Source organism: Arvicanthis niloticus, chromosome 2 (genome assembly GCF_011762505.2).
Source record: "Arvicanthis niloticus isolate mArvNil1 chromosome 2, mArvNil1.pat.X, whole genome shotgun sequence".
NCBI classification, from domain to species: domain Eukaryota; kingdom Metazoa; phylum Chordata; class Mammalia; order Rodentia; family Muridae; genus Arvicanthis; species Arvicanthis niloticus.
This window is the reverse complement of record NC_047659.1, coordinates 114,519,169-114,539,602: the sequence shown is the minus strand read 5'-3', so window position 1 is coordinate 114,539,602 and position 20,434 is coordinate 114,519,169. Positions and strand designations below refer to the sequence as shown.

Genomic DNA, 20,434 nt, shown 5'->3' with positions numbered 1-20,434 from the left:
ACCAACAGATTGGGAAAAGATCTTTACCAATCCTACATCCTTTAGAGGGCTAATGTCGAATATATATACAAAGAACTCAAGAAATAATATTCCAGACAACCAAATAACCCTATTAAAAATGGGGTACGGAGCTAAACAAAGCATTCTCAACTGAGGAAATTCGAATGGCCGAGAAGCACCTTAAGAAATGCTCAACATCCTTAGTCATCAGGGAAATGCAAATCAAAACAACCCTGAGATAGTACCTCACACCAGTCAGAATGGCTAAGATCAAAAACTCAGGTGATAGTAGATGCTGGTGAGGATGTGGAGAAAGAGGAACACTCCTCCTTTGTTGGTGGGATTGCAAGCTGGTACAACCACTCTGGAAATCAGTCTGGCAGTTCCTTAGAAAAATGGGACATAGCATTACCTGAGGATCCAGCTATACCACTCCTGGACATATACCCAGAAGATACTTCAACATATAACAAGGACATATGCTCCACTATGTTCATAACAGCCTTATTTATAATAGCCAGAAGCTGGAAAGAACCCAGATGTCCTTCAACAGAAGAATGGATACAAAAAATGTGGTACATTTACACAATGGAGTATTACTCAGCTATTAAAAATAATGAATTCGAGAAATTCTTCGAAAAATAGATGGAACTAGAAAATATCATCCTGAGTGAGGTAACCCAATCACAAAAGAACACACATGGTATTTATTCACTGATAAGTGGATATTAGCCCAAAAGCTTGAAATACCCAAGATTCAACTCACAGACCACATGAAGCTCATGAAGAAGGAAGACCAAGTGTGGATGCCTCCGTCCTACTTAGAAGGAGTAACAAAATACTCAAGGGAGCAAATATGGAGACAAAGTGTGGGACAGAGGAGGTGCCGTCTGGAGACCATTCCACCTGGGTATCCATCCCATGTACAGTCACCAAAGGTAGACACTGATGTGGATGTCAGGAAGTGCATGCTGACAAGAGCCTGATATAGCTGTCTCCTTAGAGGTCTGCTAGAGTCTGACATATTCAGAGGCAGACGCTCACAGCTAACCACTGATCTGATCAAGGGTTTCCCAATGGAGAAGTTAGAAGACTGAAGGAGCTGAAAGGGTTGGTGGCCCCATGAGGATAGTAACAATACCAACCAACCAGAGCTCCCAGGGTCTAAACCACCAGCCTGGGAGCACACAGGAAGAGACCCATGATTCCATCTGTACATGTACATGCTTGTCGGGCATAGGTGGGAGAGGAGATCCTTGGTCCCATGAAGGCTAAACACCGAGTGGAGAGGGGGGATTTGAGGTTGGGGAGGTGGGAGTGGGGGGGGGTGGGGGGAGCACATCCTCATAGAAGCATGAAGAAGGGGAGATGGGATAGGAGATTCCTGGGTGGTGGGGAGAATGGGGTAAGGGGATAAAATCTAAAATGTAAATATAATATCCAATAAAAAGAAATAAAAGTTTTCCTTCACTTGGGAAAAAAAAGAAAAAGGAAGGAAAGGAAAATAGGAGGGGGTATAGAAGAAGGGAGAGAGGAAGAAGGGAGGAAAGAAGGAAGGAGTGCCAGTGAGTTCAAATAAGGCTTGTAATGTAGCTAATAGTGTTGTATCAGGGTTAACATATCAAAACTAGGGAAGCCAGGGAAAGACTGTAGTAGGGTTCTGTTGGGCTTTCCTGTAAGGCTCAAATTATCTCAAAGCTTACAGTTTCCTGTAGATTTTTTTTTTGTTTGTGATTTTTAAAATGTTATCAGTAGGGGTTGGAGAGGTGGCTCAGAAGGTTGGAGCACAGGCTGATCTTCCAAAGATCCTGAGTTCAATTCCCAGCAACCACATGATGGCCATCTATAGTAGGATCCAAAGCCCTCTTCTGGTGTACAGATGTACATGTAGACAGAGTACTCAGACAGACAGACAGACAGACAGGGATGGATGGATGGATAGGTGGATGGATGGATGGATGGATGAAAGAAATGTGTCGGTAATAGCAACACCTCAGTTCCACTTTTGAAGCTTAATGCCATGGCAGACATGGCCCTACTTCTCAGCCAATGCAAAGTGTCAATGACAGAAGAAAACCATGGCTCCACACCAGTCACTTGGCCTCATTTCCATCCTACATCCCCCATGTGAGCTCACTGTCCCACTTTGCAGCATCCTAGGAAGGGAAAGATGCTAGGAAGGAAGAGCGGGAACAGACCTAGTTCCACAGCCTGCCATGCCTCATGTCTCTATCAAGTGGATTAATTAAAGCTTTTAGAAATGCTAAACACAATGGGACAGCATAAGTTTGCAAGACTATTACACATCTCCTTTCTCTATTTTAATTACATTCTTCCTGAATGCTTGTAGAGCTGGCAGTAAATCCAGGTCAGATGTTGCTTTAGAAAAATGAAGACTTATAAAGAATCCTGAGTGGCTCATCTACCACCCACACCTTGGACAAAACCCAATCCAGGTAAACCACTCAGTGGGTACACTGGCCAGGGCCGCTGCTCTGCTGCCACCCAGTGGCAATTGGGTGTCATGACACCTAGTCCAAGAACAACTCGTAGGAAGAACCAGACTCTTCTAAGAACACTTTCTGGGCATGGTCGAGCCTGCAACATGCTCAGGAATGACAGGGTAAACATGTATTCTTGAGAAGAGAGAAAGTAAAATAAATGTGAGGCTGCAGCCATGAAGTGTTTCCTCCACCCCAGGATGAGGACTACTCCAGAGACTGGGATTAGACCAAGGCACAATACTTACACCCTTAAGACTGATGCAGTCTCCAGGCTCCAGGCTTACCTGCTTTGGATCAGAGCTAGCAGCTCCAGGAGCAGGGGACTCCAATTCTATAGTCACAGGCCCATCGTTCTGAATGTGCACCTGCATGTAGGCACCAAACTTGCCATCTGAAAGAACAATTCAAACAAAATCAGGAGTTGGAGACCTCAGGTTCACCTGCCCAAAGACCACTGGACAACAATGTAATAGAAAAACACCCTGGGCAGTGGGGCCTGCCAGCCAACACAGAACAAATGGCCAGCCCCATGAAGGATTTAGGAAGAGGAGGCAACTAAACAGCACAGAGGTCACAGGCTGACTGAGAGAACTGGCAAGAAAGACCTGGTAACACCAAGTAGGGCACACAGCATGAATAGAATGCCCTGTGGGTGGCAGGAAGGCACACTAGCCCAGCCACTGAGCGACATCATTTTGGTCCCATGTCCAGTAAGGCTCTTCACATCAATCCCCATTGGTTGGCCTTCTGGGCTTAAGGCAGCCAGCCTTGTGACTCCAGTACAGAACCTTTCTCCAGGAGCCATGGCTTCCACCACATCAGTTTTCCCCTCTGATTCTTCCCACTCCGTTTACTTCCTCCTCGATCTCACGAGGATTTAAAAAGACAGACAGACACACTAGCATTAGTTTTCCTCAGTACACAGACAGTAACACTGGAGACATAATAAAAGCACCCAAGCTGTCCACCATCTTTATAGGCAAGATAATCTGGTTCCCAGTGGGGAACCAAGTGTGCCCAAATAATGGTGGCTTTCTGTGATCTCTTATGATTAAAGTGGCCATTCAAATCAACAGATCCTTTGTTTTATCTGTGTCATACTAGCTAAAAAGACATCAGCTGGGAAGGAAATCATGTGTTTAATTGCATGCTAAAATTATGGCTACAATTAGTAGCAAATTTCACCATCTTCGCTCCTCAGGGAAGCTGCAGGCAGACTCAGGAGGAAGAAAATTATTTTCAACCTTAAATTTCTGTTGGCAGGATATACGGCACATGCTTCGCCATGGTTCTCACTCCAAGTAGTGAGAAATTATTTTTCTTTTCCTGTTTTTCTTCAGTTGGGAACAGAACTATTATCTGAATTTCCATTTGTACACATAATAAATCCAAAGACAGGTTTTAAGAGGTCTTAAAATGGTAACATTTTTTTCCAGTCCAGATCAAAGGGTGAAGTCCCCAAGAAAAATTATACTGGCCAGGGAAAATAAATACACTTTTAAAAATAAAAGACAAGAACATATCTACAGAATTACATCTGGTTTCATGTGGTGATAGAATCAAGTTGTTCTTAAATATAAGTCTCAGGGTTCCACCCAGGGCTGCAGGACAAGCACGTGTCAAACATGTTTGTGCCACATGTTTCAGACACGAAAACTCCCAGCTGGGGCCCAGCATCTACACAGTGGCCTCTGGCAGCAGCTGCTCGAGGCCCCTCCTAATAGGCTGGAAGGTGAACCACACATCAGGATTCACTAATGACCTGAGGCTGGTGTTCACACCTCCCTAGATAATGCTCAACCGACTCTCACCACATACCGACATCGTGCAGGCAATGGAAGTGTAAAAGGCCTTGGCCCCTGTTACTAACATGCCTATCATTGGCCATCATAGCATATGGTCAATCTGAGGGACAGCCCAGACAGTTGACCAGGAAACACAACAACAAATGTTATTGAAGGAAAAATGGAGTGACCAAGAGGCATGTGCTATTGTTTCTTGGCCTAGTTAAATGAAAGCTCTACCATCCAGAGCACAGCCACAATCCGCTGGGATGTGGCCGCTCTGAAGACTGTCGGAGGACATGGCACTAGACAAGCGCCATGGACAAGCGTAAGCCAAGCCCGTCTCCTACAGGCAGTTCCCTTCCACCCAGGAAGTGTTCTTACCACCCAGACTTCTTTTCTGTTCCACTTTTGACTGGTTCAGAGCCCAGGCAGGGAAGGAGGAGTCGCTCCTGGAAACTCCAATACTGGGTGCACAGGCCGGAGACATGAAAAGGCCATGGCCACTGTCCAAGCGACAGGGCTTTAATCTGAATCCCCAGGACTGTGTAGGATGCTCATGGGGGTAGCACTGGCAAGCTACTGGCATCTGTTGCAGCTCTAGCCTCATGTGCAGAGCCTGCTTCCATGGAGACAGCAGTGTTTCTCAACATGCCCACCTCCTCCAAGGACATGGCCACACCAGTGCACCACACTGGGTCAATGACTGAAACATAGCAATGAATGCCTAGATCCAGGCAAACTGCCTGCCAGTGGTAAGGGGTCTAGGAGCATGCAGTAGAAACCAGGATCTCCAGGAAAGACACCTACACAGACTTTCCTGGGAAGACAGCTGCTTGTCAGCACATGGGGACAGTGTGGGTAACTGAGCTTCTCAGAGTACGAACAGTCAAGCCTGAGTATAGAACGCTATTCTATACTGGAAGCCATGAAGGGATCAAGAGGGGCAAGCCCTAGACCACTGGAGATTCTCCCAGGCCCAGAATCCTCTTCTGAAAGTGTTCTCTGAGTAAAATACGTCTGTGCACTGAGGTAGCCCAGACCCAGGATTTCAAGACAAGGGTTACTAAAAAAAGGCAATATACCTATGGCCCAAGATCAAAAATGTCTAGTTATAGGAAGGGGCCACCCTCAAAAACAAATCATAGAGCCAAAAACATGGCTTGACAGTAAACAACCATTTGACTAGTAATAGTAAATATGTAGAACCAAAATTCACCTCAGCCGGCAGATATTCTAACTGAGCTTAGGTGCTAGGATCATGGATTCACAGCAATTAGGGAAGCTCATCTTGTCTAACACAGAAATTCTAAGCAATGTCTCAGACCATAGGGCTTTGCTCAGACATCTTTGTGTTCTGCAGTACCTAGAAACATTCTGCCTAGATAACTTTATAGGAAGTAGAAATCCACCTCATCTCCTAAAGGAGGCACACAGGAGCCTATGTGAGAAGATTGCAATGTTTTAGGCCCTGATGGACCCACAGGGACAACTTTGTAACACAGGTATGCAAATATGTTGGACATGGCTGCTAAGTGGACCGATGTCAGACTGGCCAAAGACACCCCTCTACTGAGAGCAACTGCCTAGGAAACCAGCCAGGGTCTTCTGAGCTTAGACTTCTATTTCTTTGAACTTGAATATGATATATTTTTAATCTTTGTCTCTCCTGAGCTATGAGAAAGGTAGGAGGTTACATTAAAATTCTGGGCATGTCCACATTGCTAAAAGTGACGTTGATTCCCACTTGATTCTTAAATACATGATAGATATGTACTCTAGTCAGACAGTCCTTTAACCTCATAGCAGAACTTCTGCCAGACTGGTGAAGATGGTTGGCTGCAGTATACGAAACAACGTGAACAAATCTTTCCCCTTGGGAACATGGTGGCCTCAGAGGGGCTTCACAGCAAGGTTCTCATCCAGGTAGAACTTTAGGGGACAAAGGATGCACCACAGGATGAGCCTCAGAGGCTCAAAGGTGGACCCAAAGGACTAGAGCTATGACCATCTGCCAAGCAGGGAGCCACCATGATCAGAGAGTATCTCTGCTCAAAATTACCTTCCATTGGTTCTTGTCCCTCCAGAAGAGAAAAATAGTCCTCAAGAAGGCCTAATGCTCTTTCCTCCCCTAGCCTCTGCACATGAACTCAAACACACAGACACACATACAAACAAACTTGTAATTATTGCTGAGAAGTCAGCATGATCCTTAAAAGCTTTCCCAACCTAAACATCTACAAGAAAAGGCTAAAACTGTCATAAATACTACCTAAAGGAGACCCAGCTGGAGGCAAGAGGGAGAAGTTGTCAGGGTTACCATGTTAAGATGGTAGACTCTGATGTCTTGGACATAGAGTAGCTGGTGCAAGAAGTGGCATCCTGTTTCATGCAAATGTCAACAGAGTAGCTTGGAAATTTTCCTAAGGGATCAGCTGTGGTAAAAGAAGAAGCATACCAAATTCTGACATTTTTAGACCATAAATTTATTATTTAGGAAAACTAAAAAAAAAAATGAAATAAGGAAGCAAGAAAATAGACAATAGACCGCACAACAAAAAGTAAAGAGGAAATTAAAAGACTGAAGATTAATGTAAAACAATGAAATAAAAATGAACTAGGTCAATTAAGAGGTAGTTCTCTAAAAAAAAGAAAAGACTAAAAATAATCTAAAAACTGTTCAACTACTCTCTGAACATTAAAACCACAATGATTACCACACAGAAAATTTTCTAGAAATTAAAATTATACTCTGTTGACAAAGCAATGACAAAAGGATGGTGTCACCAACAGGGGGGAACAGCATCCTTCTGGCATGTCTGTCAATCCCATTTCTGAGAACCTGTCCCATGTCTATGCCTTTTACAAAGAGTAGTATATGTACAAATGTATTCTTTGCTTCACTCTGTGGGTTGTATTCTGGGGGGGGGGGGTGCATGAGTGCATGGCATGGAGGTCAAAGAACAATTTTCAGGAGTCAGTTCTTTCTTTCACCATGTTGAGTTCTGGGGATCAAACTCAAGTCACCAGGAGAGAACACTGGCACCCACTGACACAGGAGTCCACAGCAGCAGTGGCTATCTACACAAGACCTGTACAAGATCAAGCCAGTTCAAAGTTCTGGCAAGGAGGGAGAAGAGGATCCTGAGACCCTAGCCCTAGCTGATCAGCTTTTGGCAGTGATGGCTGCTGCGGAGAGGAGAATCTCTCTTCTTTAGGAGTGTGGCCACTGAGGGTTGCTTGCGCCCCAGTGGATGGCCCCATGAGCATGAGCAGCACTAGGGATTCAGGGGTTAATAGGTAAGTAAAGATAAGTAACTTGAGAGTGAGGACATAAAATTGGGAGGTGGTGTGATGGGTGTGGCCCTGGGAGGAGTTGTTATAAGGTGAGGATGGATGTGATTAAGATACGTGGCATACATATGTGACACTGCCAAAGAATAAAGGGGGAAAGACCCAAAACTTTAAAAATCCAATGATCCAACAGCAGAAGCACCACTGAGCCCCACCACATTCCAGCCATAAACACTACCTGGCTGCCACCTAAGAGATGTGATGACATCAGCTAAACCTGTGTGGGAAGACTCTCCAGGACACATCAACATGGGGGACGAAAATGCCTTATCATGCCTTGTACACTAAAAGCCAAACATTCACATTTGCTTGCATTTACATATACAAGAGATAAACAGAAAAAGTAATAAAAGTTAGTTATATGTAGAAAGCTGGGGACACAAGGTTGGACAGGGATAAGAGGAGTAAAGGTTGCATCATGGGACTGTGCACGTTTGAACTTCAGCATCAAACTACCTATTCAAGCACTAATCAGAGGAACCAAAGAGGCTGGGCAGTGATGGCATTCCCAGCACTGACGGACGTTTCTCTGAGCTTGAGGCCAGCCTGGTCTACAGAGTGAACTCCAGGTCAGCCAGGATACACAGAGAAACCCTGTCTTAAAAATAACAAAAACAAAAAGAACAAAGAGGACTCAGATGTCCTAATTTCAAATCTTACTACAAATCAAAATGGTGTGGAACTTGGGGGCTGGAGAGATGGCTCAGCAGTTAAGAGCACTGGCTGCTCTTGCAGAGGACCCAAGTTCAATTCCCAGCACCCACAGGGCAGTTCACAACTGTCTGTAACTCCAGTTCCAGAGCATCCAACATCCTCACACAGACATAAGTGCAGGCAAATACCAATGCACATAAAATAAATTTTAAAATTCTAAAAAAGAAATATGGTGTGGTAGTGGCTTAAAGACACATCAGTGAAATAAAACTAGCAGTCCAGAAATGAATGCCCAAGCCAAAAACAAATACAAAACCCCTATGTGTAAGTTTAAAGTTAAGTATGTTCTTTTTGCAGTAGATAAAGACCACTAGAGAAAGCCAAAATTTGTCAACATGCAGAAAATAATTGACTGTGGGGCGCCCACTCCTAATTGACACATGTATAATGTAGCCCTACACCTCAGACTCAGGAAAATCACAGAAGATTGTAAGCACCAGAGGACCAGGGTGCCTACTGTGAGACAGAAATATTGGGCACCAAATAAAAAAAAAGTTATTACATAATACAATGTGCCAAGACTTTTATTTCTTCAGAAAGAACAATCGACAAGATTCTAGAATTGAAAATGATTATATAATATCAAATTAACTGCCACCAAAAACTGAGAGCATTGCCCCTTCAAGCAAAAGAGGTACTTAAGCCTACTCACTACATTTGTAAATACTTTACAATTCCTTATCTCTACTTCTCTGTTATTCATGCAGAGACTGGGCTCTCAATAACCGACAGCACCCTAAAAAAGTCTCCAAACTCTACCCACTTCAGCCCCAGGAAACAGTGAGCAGTGTCTTTTCCATAGACCCATTGTAAAAAGAACTGTTTGTCTGAATGAGCTGCTTCACTGAAGATTAAATGGATTGTTAACATTTTATCACAAAACAACCATTTTTCATTGTTACTGATTTTAATGGAAACAATGTTCTTAACATCATTGCCTACAAGTAATGACCTTTAAAAATAATGTATTTTGTGAGATGGTATCTTCTACACATGAAATCTCAACACTATAGCTACCTAAACAGGACCTGCATAATGATAACATCAGGTGACATGGCAGTGTGGAAAGGGAAATTACACAAGGTCCCACCCCTAGATACAATCTATTGGCAACTGACAGGACAGGAGTCTGTTTAGCCCAGAGACAGGCCTCCTACAGGTTATCCAGTCTCAAGCGGTCAGCCCCAGACACATGTACACACAAGCAACACTGAACAGACTCAGTAGGCTGTTTGTGGGCATACTGAGATAGAAATAAATGATGTGACATTTAACTCAGAGGATGGGCAACGGGATCCATAAATGGAAGTATTCCCTCAGACACAGCAAAGGGAAGGATGATAAAAAAAAAAAGTGTACTTCATTTCCTCAGTAAGGCATAGGTGTGAAGAAGATACAAAGTCAACCAATTCATCAATATTTCTGTACTCCCGGGCCCTGGATCCCTGGTTTTGACTGCTGCTGAGAGAGTGGGACTTCTTTCTCACCCCAAGTCCATGCAGTACTTGGTTGGACAGTGCAATGATAAACAGGAGTTTCTTCCCACCTATGAATGCTTTATCTTTTAAAATCTGTCCTTACTTCTTCAAAGAAAAAGCTGGGCCAGCCATTCATGATCAGAAGTGTGGAGGGAGCTCAGGATATGAGACTTTAAAAAATACAAAAGAAAAGAAAAAGAAAAAAATGAAGGAAAATAAGGGCAGGCAGGTAGTGAAGCCAAGAGAGGCAGTGTGTTCCTCGGGCATCTGTTACTGGAACAAAACACCTGAGATATTCGCCTTCTAAGGAGAACAGTTTGTTCTGAGTCTTAGATTCAGTTTTCCCCGCCCATGGTCTCTAATTCCTATCACTCTGAGCCTGTGGCAAGACAAAGCATCAGGATAGAGAGCACATGCTAGAATAAAGCTGTTTATCCCCACAGAGAACAGGAAGCCGTGGGATGGGAGACATAGGGAAGCAAAGATGGTAGCACTTCCCATTTTTGTTTTTTTTGTTTTTTTCCCCAGAGGACTTGAGCTTGGTTTCCAATATCAAATCACCTGTAACCCCAGCTCCAGGGGCTCCAACACCTCTCTTGGCCTCCAAGGGCACTCATACATACAAATCACACACACACACACACACACACACACACACACACACCCCTAAAATAAAATATTCTTTAAAAAGAGAGAAACAGAAGACAGGGTGGAGAGAGCTTAAGTTCCAGAATCCCCTTCAAAGGCATTGCAGAGCTCTAGCAGGCCCAAGCAGGGAAAACATGACGCTGACAAGTTTGCCTTTTACCCTTCTCCGCCATTCCCTCTACCTCATTAAACCATTAGATTACATCCCTAAAGTTAGTCCCCATGGTCCATTCCCTTATTTGCCGACTTTCTCCTCCTGAGGCTGACTATAAAGGTCCATTTATCAAAGTATTGAAGTCCAGCAATCAAAACCCCGCTTTGGCTCACCTAATTAACCCACCCAATCAAAATTAGCCAACTCATCCTAACACAGGCTCACCCCCTTTTCCTTTTTTTTCTTTTCTTTCTTTTTTTTTTGTTTTTTGTTTTTGTTTTTGTTTTGCTTTGGGGGTTGTTTTTTGTTTTGGGTTTTTTTTTTTTGTTGTTGTTGTTTTTTTTTTTTTTTTTTTTTTTAGTTTTGTTTTGTTGGGGTTTTTTGGTTGGTTGGCTGGCTGGCTGGTTGGTTGGCTGGTTTTGGAACTAGTTCTGTAGAGCAGGCTGGCCTCGAGCTCAGAAATTGACCTGCCTCTGCCTCCTGACTACTGGGATTAAAGTTGTGTGTCACCACTGCCTGGCTCCCCCTTTTCCTTTATAAACCATCATTTGCTATGGGCCACATCTGTCTCCATTCTAGAGGCAGTCATTTGTCCCTCGGAGCAAACATCCCTTCCCCACTCCCTTGATCCTTTTCTCTTCTCCCTCATCCTCTATTTCCTGTCTTTGTCTCATATTCACTGCCCTTTGTCCTTCTGAGGCAAATAAATCTCCTTTGTGCTGAGAACTTGGTCTTGTTTTGTGTGAACACCTGAACATTAAAGGCCAGATCCACACTGTAATTTCCTAAATTTATATTGAGAACAATGACTTCGTCTCACAGTCCTTGCCGAAGTCAGCATCTGCTAAATGTTCACTCATGCTACAAAAATGATTTAAGTAGTAAAAAGAGTAGGAAATTAAATGAATCCATAGGCATCAACCACAAAGCAAAAACTAGATGTGGTCCTCCAGATCCCAGCACGTCTCCTGGCCTGATGAAGCTGCAGGAGACTGGACATAAGGGACGTTCCATGCAGGGCACAGAGCTGGGCAATCATAAGCTGCAACCTGCCTGGGTGCTTGTCCACATTTCTCTAGTTCTTTGCCCACAACAGATGAGACCCTACAGAGGATGCATAGGGAGTTCTCCTTAATACTACAGTAACTCTGATCTGCCTGTAAGCCTTCTTAGGTCCTGTTATACACAGCTCAGTGCTGGAACTAGAAGCTTGAAAGGGTGGATACCCTCTCAACACTTCATGTTAGTATAACATTTATTTTTCCATGACTGTAAAAGCAATGTCTGTTTAGCACTCTTAACATTGAAAGTGTTCCATGCTCCCTGCCAAATGTGCTTTCGACATTCATCCCAAGCTGGAGGTCCCTGGCTGACAGCAGAAGCCACCACTGTCTCTGGTTCCAGGAGCCACTCAGTCAGTCTGGAGCTGTGGTTCTCAACCTTCTAATGCTTAACACAGCTCCTCATGTTGTGATGACTCCCAGCCATAGCATTATCTTTGTTGCTATTTCATAACTGTAATTTTGCTACTGTTATGAATTATAAATATAAAGTGCATGTTTTCTGATGGTCTTTGGTGACATCTGTGAAAGGGTCATTCGTCCTCCAAAGAGGTCATGAGCCACAGATTGAGAACCACTTGTCTAGAGCTTCAGGAAAATACCATCAATGCTAGCTCATTCTAAAACAGAGGAGGAAGATCATCAAATTTGTATACTAGGATTCTCCCTTAAAGCAGTCATCCAAAGAAGAGGCAAGCAGTGATAAAGGGTCATAAGTTGTGAAAGGAAAGAGGTGGTCCTAAACATACTGGCATTACTTCCTGCAGCAAGGTCTAGCTTCGCTTCAGATGTCCCTCCCCAGTGGGAGACTGCCAGGACCAAGTGTCCATGGCAAAAGTGAGACTGTACCACTTTGCAGGCCTGCCATTTCTTTTTCCTGTCTTAGGGCACCTGATCTCAGAATCCTTGCTCCAAAGGAAACCAGCACCACATTAGAACCCCAAGTCCACTGGCAGTACCTGCTTCTGAGATGCTCTGGTAATACAGGACATCCCAAGAGGATGGGGTCAGGGATGTCCAGGAGGAGGAAATGAGGCAAGCATGACCACAGGAGAAGAGACAGTAGACAACTGTACACAATGCCATCTTAGCAAGAAGTCTGGCAGGGAGCAGGGAGGGAGGAGAAAAGCATGCATACAGAAAGACACACCAGAAACCTCTCAACAGGTCACACAAACACACACTCTGAGAGCATAGTTTGCGTTTTCCCTTACCCTCTGGTCTGAGCTTAAATGTCCTGGCTGCTAACACATACAGAAGCTAAGTTGCCATATTCCCAACAGCATGTTTCAGCGCTGCAGTCTCTTCTGCTCTTCTATCTACAGCTGTCTCTGAACCTCTTTACCCTTTAGGCCAGTCACACAAGTGCCAGCATGACTTGCCTGTACTGTTCCTGGAGACATGAACATGAGCTCTGTGGTTCCTTCAGCAGAGCTACACCACCATTCTTCCTGCTCTGCTCTACATTCCTAACCCTTACCTCAGTTCCAAGAGGAGTGAGTGCATACGCCCATGCTGCCCTAAGGGTATCACCTGGCCCAGGGTCCACCAAGCAAGGGGTCACCAACCATCCCAGTTAGCCTAGTGATTCCAGAAATGTGGGACCTGGAGAGCCCTGGAAAAACCTAAGTCTGCTCTGAGGCTGACCTGTCCAGTGCCCTGAATCATTACAGCACATGAAGAGACCCACCGAGTTTGGAGAAGAGACAGGGAATATAGTTCCAATTTATGCACATGGTGAGCTAGTAGCCCAGAATGCCCATGTTCAAACATGTAATGTAGCGCACTGAGTCAAGAAGGCCTAACAAATGAGCTGAACACAGAGAGCATCAGGAATCAACCACAAGAACATGGCCAGACCTCTTTAACACCTACACGTGATTAAGGCATGAGCACTGGTCATTACAGGAGGCTCCCATGACAATGGTTTCTAGAGTGAGAATTTCCTCACACTTAATGATAAATAATAAGAGTACAGAAGCCAGATGTGGAGGCACCCATCTAGAATTCCAGAACTTGGGAAAAGGAGGCTGAGAAAGTAAGATCTTAAGTTTGAGGCCAGCCTAAGCTACACTGCAAAACCACATCTATAAATAAGTACATACATACACACACACACATACACACACACACACACACACACACATACACACACACGTTTACCACACCAGCTACATCAGAGCAGGTGAGTTTCTTAGACAAGGAGGCAACAGAGCAAGAACAAAATAACACCTCCAACAGAAAGGAGAAAGCCCTCAGCTCCAACAGAAGTTCTCAGTGTATTTTATGAAAATGACAAGAAAGTAACCCCTGTATGCCAGAGGAGTCATGGGTCCTCAGGAGTTTACTTCTTACCCCATTTTTCCCATGAGCACTGGGAGTTTCAGCAACTCAGCAGAACATGAGGCTTCTAGAACAGGTACCACGGTGAGGACTAGCCCCAGTCACTCGGCATCTCTCTTCCACACAGGCTATAAGCTCCTTTAGCAACACAGTCTCCTTCCTGCTGTGCTCTGCAGCCAGCCCAGTAGCAGGCCCACTGGACCACACCTCACTGAGAGAGAAATCACCACAGCTACCTGAGTGGAAGCAGCATAAAAACTTAAAACTCTGGGTAAACATCACTGTCAGTTAAACTGGCACATTGCTCTCTTACAAAACCTTCATGGGGTTCAAAACCTGTCACTGAATTCCCTGAGCAGAGGGAAGAATGGTCCCCATAAATGAAGGCAGAAGGATAGGAGAGAGGACCAGGGAGGCCAGGTGTCCATTTCATAGTGAACTGATCACATCAGTGACATCAGCCTCTAGGGATGGAGGCTCACTTGATCCCAGGCTCTGTCATTCATAGGTTACCCTGATACACCTCAGCTTCCTCATCTGTAAAATGAAGGTGATGTCTTGCCTGAGAAGGTCACTGTGGAAATAAAAGCAGATAATCAACGGGAAGCTCTTATTCCACACAGGATCGAAAGCCCCTAATAAGAGATGTGGTTTGGGCATGCTATGTACTGACAATAATAAAGTAGAGGCAACAACTAGCTTGCCAGTGGGGGGTGGGAGGGGTGGTTGCCCTGTTCTAAGTAGATCCAGGAAAAGAGCTTGAGGTCACATCACCAAAAGGTCACAAACAATGGGAAATGAAACAACAGACAACTGCCTAGCACGGGAACCACTGCTGGTCTGAGTGGGAGGGGCTACCGACTGTCAAGAAAATGTATGGGGTTCAAAGGACGCTTGTTGGGAATTAATTAGAAACGTAAAATAAATATTAAACCATGGGAAAAGAAGCTAAAGAAATGTCAAAACTAGCTGAACTACTTTCCATTTTAGAGTTGCTGAAACGGCCCCGAGGAACGAGGAACGCTGACACAGAGGATGGGTTCGGCAGTTCGTCTGCATCCCCACATCTCTTCAGCTCAAGGGCTTCCCACAAGCTGGAAGCCAAATTCTCAAAAATAATTAAAGGCAGTAAACATGGAAGACACAGTGCATGCACTCTGTTCCCCCCGAAGGCTGGAGAAGAACTGAGTCCAGAAGAGAGTGCAGCTCTGTTCACAAAAAGTCCAAAAGTTGCAGAGATAGATTTCAGTAAAAACACTGTAGTTTTTGGTTAAGACTTCATGTCATGTTTCATTAAAGTAATTAGATGGATCATATCCCTTGAGTTTAAATTCTAATCCATTATAAGATGATATTGTTTACAGGACACTACTTCAGGCCCTTCATATAACGTTTGGGATAAAATGCATACCGCTTCAAAACTAAAAGCATCTAATAATATGTGAAGCCCTCCTGTCTGAGGACTCGGATGAAAGCTGTGCTACATTCAGTCAAGCATTTCATAGATAAGAGTCAATGCTCCCCCGTTGAGCATGCCCCCTGAAGTACATCAGAGATCTCTCGGAAATAGAATGACTCCATGAACATCCAGCAGCAGGGACAATAATGCTGACAGTTCTCAATCCTTGGCTCTGCAAAGAAGCAATTGCTCAGAGGACCTGACTTAATCACTCACTCTATGAAGAAGTGTATTTCCAGCGAAGATGGGTGAGAGGTCCTGAGAGATGTATCCATGAACCAACTAAAAAACAGAGTTCTAAATGAGGCCATTTCCAGAAGAGACAGAGCTGTGTTCCTCTATCAGAACCCAAGCAAAGGCTAGTATTTAATTTACAGCAGAAAGATGCCACATGGCATCTTCATGGCAAACAGACACATTTTATAAGGAAGAGAATTAAAAGAAACATCCACAGACATGTTGATAAAGAAATAAAGGTCTAGGGCTAGAGAGGGGGCCCAGCACTCAGGAGAGACGGATCTGAGCCGTAAGCCTGGCAGATCGAAACAACAGCTTGAAGGCTTTGACTACCACCAGCAGCCCTTACTGATGGACTGGAGGGACAAGTTCAAGGCCCGCTCAGGACATGACACGCAACAGTTCCAGGCCTATCATCTATCCTAGCTTTCTTCAATTGACCACCCCTAAATTAGGGGAGGAAAGTCCTCAGAGTCTTTAATATCAGCACTACCCCAGAGCAAAGGGTCTTCTTCGCCATGTGCCGGCTGAATGTGCATGGTTCCTCACCCCAATAAACACCTTTCTCCAGCTGCTGAGTCCGTCTGTGGTGCTTAAGGTTTCCCTGTTGCTATCTGTTGCACTTCAGATTTTCCTGCCTTTTACTTCTTTTATTGGCAGAGAAAATGAACGGAATCAAGAGCCCTAAACTGACTGTATCGTGACCATATTCACCTTCTTTATGTGGGTGCTGAGACAAAGCTTAGATCCCCCAGCTCTCATGTCAGCAGGCACTCTCACCCACTGAGCTTTCTCCAAGCCTCAGGATTCTGCTACTCTTAAAAAAAAAAAAAAAAAAAAAAAGCCTTTTTACATACATGTGCATGGGCACACACACATGTAAAACCTATATATATGTTGGAGGGTAAACTGGCTCACACAACACTTTCACTTTCTTCATCATGTACTACGTATCTGTTATGTTCTTGGACCAGTATTTCCCACTCACCTCCTCAAAACACACAGATTAAATATATATACACGCACGTGCGTGCTCGTGCACGCATGTGTGTGTGTGTGTGTGTGTGTGTGTGTGTGTGTGTGTAACTAGATCCTATCTCAAAACTCTTTGTACTGATTACCTTCCTAATAATATTTTACATATAGTAAACCAAATAAAAATTATATCTACAGGAGTAGAGAAATAGCTCAGTGCTTAAGAGCTCTCGCTGCTCTTGCAAAGAACTGGAGTTCAGCTCCCAGCATCCATGTTAGGCAACTCACAACTGGCTGTAACTCCTGCTTCAAGGGATCTGGCGCACTTCTGACCTGTGTGCACAACTGTGCACACATGCACACACCTACATAGACACACACAAACATGCATAATTTTAAAACAAACCTTTAAAAACATTTTTATAACTAATTTTGCTTGTTTCTTTTATTTGAAGAGGGGGTACTGTTTGGTTCTGGAGCACTGAACCCAGGACCTTGTTTACTCTTGTCTTTCTTTCAGGGAGCCCTGGGCCTCACATAGCTTATTAGGTATCCTGCCACTGGGCCGACTGAGCCCCGCCTACCTCTGATAAGCTCTGGCCTGTAGCTCTTGCGAAGCTGCTCCAGGAAGCTGTTGTAGAAGCTCTCAGCCTGCTCTGTGGGCATGGCCAGGTGGAAGTCAGGCTTGTTCCCCTTGAGGGCGCACTGGAGAGTGAACTGGCTGACACACAGCACCTCGTACTCCTTATCCATCACGCTCTTGGACCAGTGCTTCCCACTCTCGTCCTCAAACACACGCAGATTCAAAATCTTTCGAACCCTGTGGGGAAAGAGCAGTAAGAGCTACCTGAAGAATCACAAGGGCCCCACCCAACACACGCCATATTTCCAAAGGCAGACACACAGCTGGCTCCAGCACTCAAAGAAGCTGTGACACAGGCACGTCAGTGAGCTATGCCTCACTTCCTTACCTTCTTGGTCGTTACAGCCCTGCTCAAAAGAGCTGTTCTGTGATTCTCTTTTGAGTCCTCTAATTCATAGCCATCATCGGTGGACTTAAGATTATAGCCACCAAACTTGTTAAGGAACCAGTAGAAATTGCAAGAGAGGTGTTGCTCCTCGAACACACTGGACCTTCAGGCTCAGAAGAGGTCAAGGTAGAGTATGTGGCTCAGGAAAGGAGGTACACACAGGTGTCCATGTACACACACACACACACACACACACCGCATAAGCACATGGAACACAGAAACTACGGACAACAACATTCTTCTTTATCCCTCCCTGACACGGTACACCCTACTATATAGCCAGAGAGATCTGAGAATTTCACCTTCAACACAGCTCAACACAGCTATGCCAGCAACTCACTCTATAGGCATCTTTTATTCCTTACTTTCTAGGATTTAGTCTTCACTCTTACATTTACGGCTCATGATGGCTTTGCTTGTTTCTATACATTGCTCGGTCTGGTTTTAGGGTCGTGTGCATGTTTCTCCACCCCACTGACTGCATGGCAGTGTCTTCTATACGTTCCACCCTCACCTCATGTACTCTCTTCCCTCTGATTCCTGCCTCTTCTCTCCCTCATCCTTATTCCTTCTCCTCTATTCCTTAATTACAACCTTCCACCACTCTAACGGCTGATCGCTAGAACCTGTGGGCTTCAACAGCACTCCAATTAAATCCTCTCTTAGCTCCTGGCGCGCCTTGATTTCTCTCTTATTTCAAAATCAGTCTAATACTCACCCCATCCTTACCTACTCTGCTTCCCTAAGCTTACTAAACCCCAGTGCACTCTGGACTGTCCTTGGTCGTTTATCCTCCAACAGTTACTGGACTCAGAAGAGCCACTCTTGTTAACTGGCTAGTACAAGTAGCACAGTGGTAATACCCAGCAGCTGCGGTTGTTCTCACAGTTACTGCTCTACTGGTGGAATGATACAGACTGTGGACCAAGCATCCTGAACACCTCGATTGAGGAACTGTCTCCTAAGTTACATTTAACCCTGCCCTGTCCAACCACGTCCCACCCGAACACTGCAAGTACTTCAACTGAAAGAATATAGCTGGTTTTTTAAAGCAAAGAAATAAGACCAAATGCATAAACCTCAATACAATAACAAGAAAGACAAAGAGCCAAGACAACATAACTCTCTAAAAATTACTAACTCTCCAATAATGCCATCTAGTGAGTTGGTAAAATGAGATTTGAGACGGCAAACTCAAAGTAACGATGATGAGTATGTGCAGGGACCAAACAGCTAGACAAGGAAGGTGGCACGAATGAGGGAGTCAGCAGAAAGGCAGAAATACTGAAGAAGAGCCAGGCGGTGGTGGCACACGCCTTTAATCCCAGCACTTGGGAGGCAGAGGCAGGCTAATTTCTGAGTTCAAGGCCAGCCTGGTCTACAGAGTGAGTAGGCTATACAGAGAAACCCTGTCTCGAAAACAAAACAAAACAAAATAAAAAAAAAAAAAAAAAAAAAAAAAAAAGGAAAAAAAAAAAAGAAATACTGAAGAAAAGCCACTCTGAAATTCTGGAAATAAAGACTCTGTGGGAAGTCTCAGCAATCCAGTGACCCAAGGAGAGACTAGAACATGAGTTTGAAGATTAGATAGGGGAACTAGAACAATCAACAAAAAAATAACAACAAGGTACCACATTACAGTCCATCTCAACAACAGCAAAAATATCTAACTAGGGGCTGGAGAGATGGCTCAGCAGTTAAGAGCACTGGCTGCTCTTCTAGAGGACCCTGGTTTGATTCCCAGAACCTACATGGAAGCTCACAACTGTTGGTAACTCCAGTTCCAGGATATCTGACACCCTCACACAACTATGCATGCAGTCAAAACACCAATGCACATAAAATAAAAATAGATAAATTATAAAAAAAAAAAAATCTGAACCAAACAGCATCATAGCTCAAATGGACAGCCATCTTCTACAGAATATGCCAATCAAGCACTGTAAAACACACATTCTTTTTCTTAGCAGCCCATGGAATTTTCTCCAAAACATATCATATATTAGGAAACAAAGCTAGACTCAAAAAATACAATTAAAATCTGAAAATTTCAGAAAGTCTTTGTATCCTATCTGATCACAATGAAGTACAGCTAAAAATGACAAGAAAAGCTCTAGAACACAGGCTCATGGCGATCAAACAGAACTCTATTTGATCAATGAATGTGTCCAAGAAGGAATCAAGAAGGAAATAAAAAAACATTACTAAAATCTAATGAAAATTAAAATAGAACATACTAAAATCTATGGGATACAGTAAAAGCAGCCTTAAGAGGGGTGTTTGTTGCTCTAAGCACCTGCATTTAAAGTTGAGAAACAAGAATACATAACTTAATGGTATACAAAGCTCTGGGGAAAGAAAAACAAATCAAACTCTAAATATGTAGGTGGAGGAAATCATTAAGATCAGGATGAAAATTAAAATAATGACAAGAAAATAGAATCAATAAAACTAAGAGTTAGTTCTTCCAGAAAATAAACAAAATAGACCAAAGCTTATCTAAACTAATCAAAAGAAAGAGAAGATACAACTTAATGATTTTAGAGATAAAAGGGCATCATTACAACAGATACTAATAAAATTAAGAAAATCATTAGGGCCGGGCCGTGGTGGCGCACACCTTTAATTCCAGCGCTTGGGAGGCAGAGGCAGGAGGATTTCTGAGTTCGAGGCCAGCCTGGTCTACAAAGTG

At 44.0% G+C, this 20,434-nt stretch overlaps 1 protein-coding gene across 4 annotated transcripts in view; it reads right to left on the bottom strand.

Moving 5' to 3' along the window:
* The window catches only part of Dtd1 (D-aminoacyl-tRNA deacylase 1), a 164,033-nt gene that overhangs the window by 133,774 nt on the left and 9,825 nt on the right, over positions 1-20,434 (bottom strand). For 2 of the 4 annotated variants that reach the window (XM_076929898.1, XM_076929897.1), the window contains exons 3-4: positions 17,296-17,531; positions 2,750-2,895 (exon numbers count right to left, since the gene is read on the bottom strand). In XM_076929898.1, the coding sequence (XP_076786013.1) occupies positions 2,750-2,895; positions 17,296-17,531 (382 nt within the window). The remainder of the gene's footprint in view (positions 1-2,749; positions 2,896-17,295; positions 17,532-20,434) is intronic. The other 2 variants (XM_034496787.2, XM_076929899.1) reach the window with 1 other exon arrangement.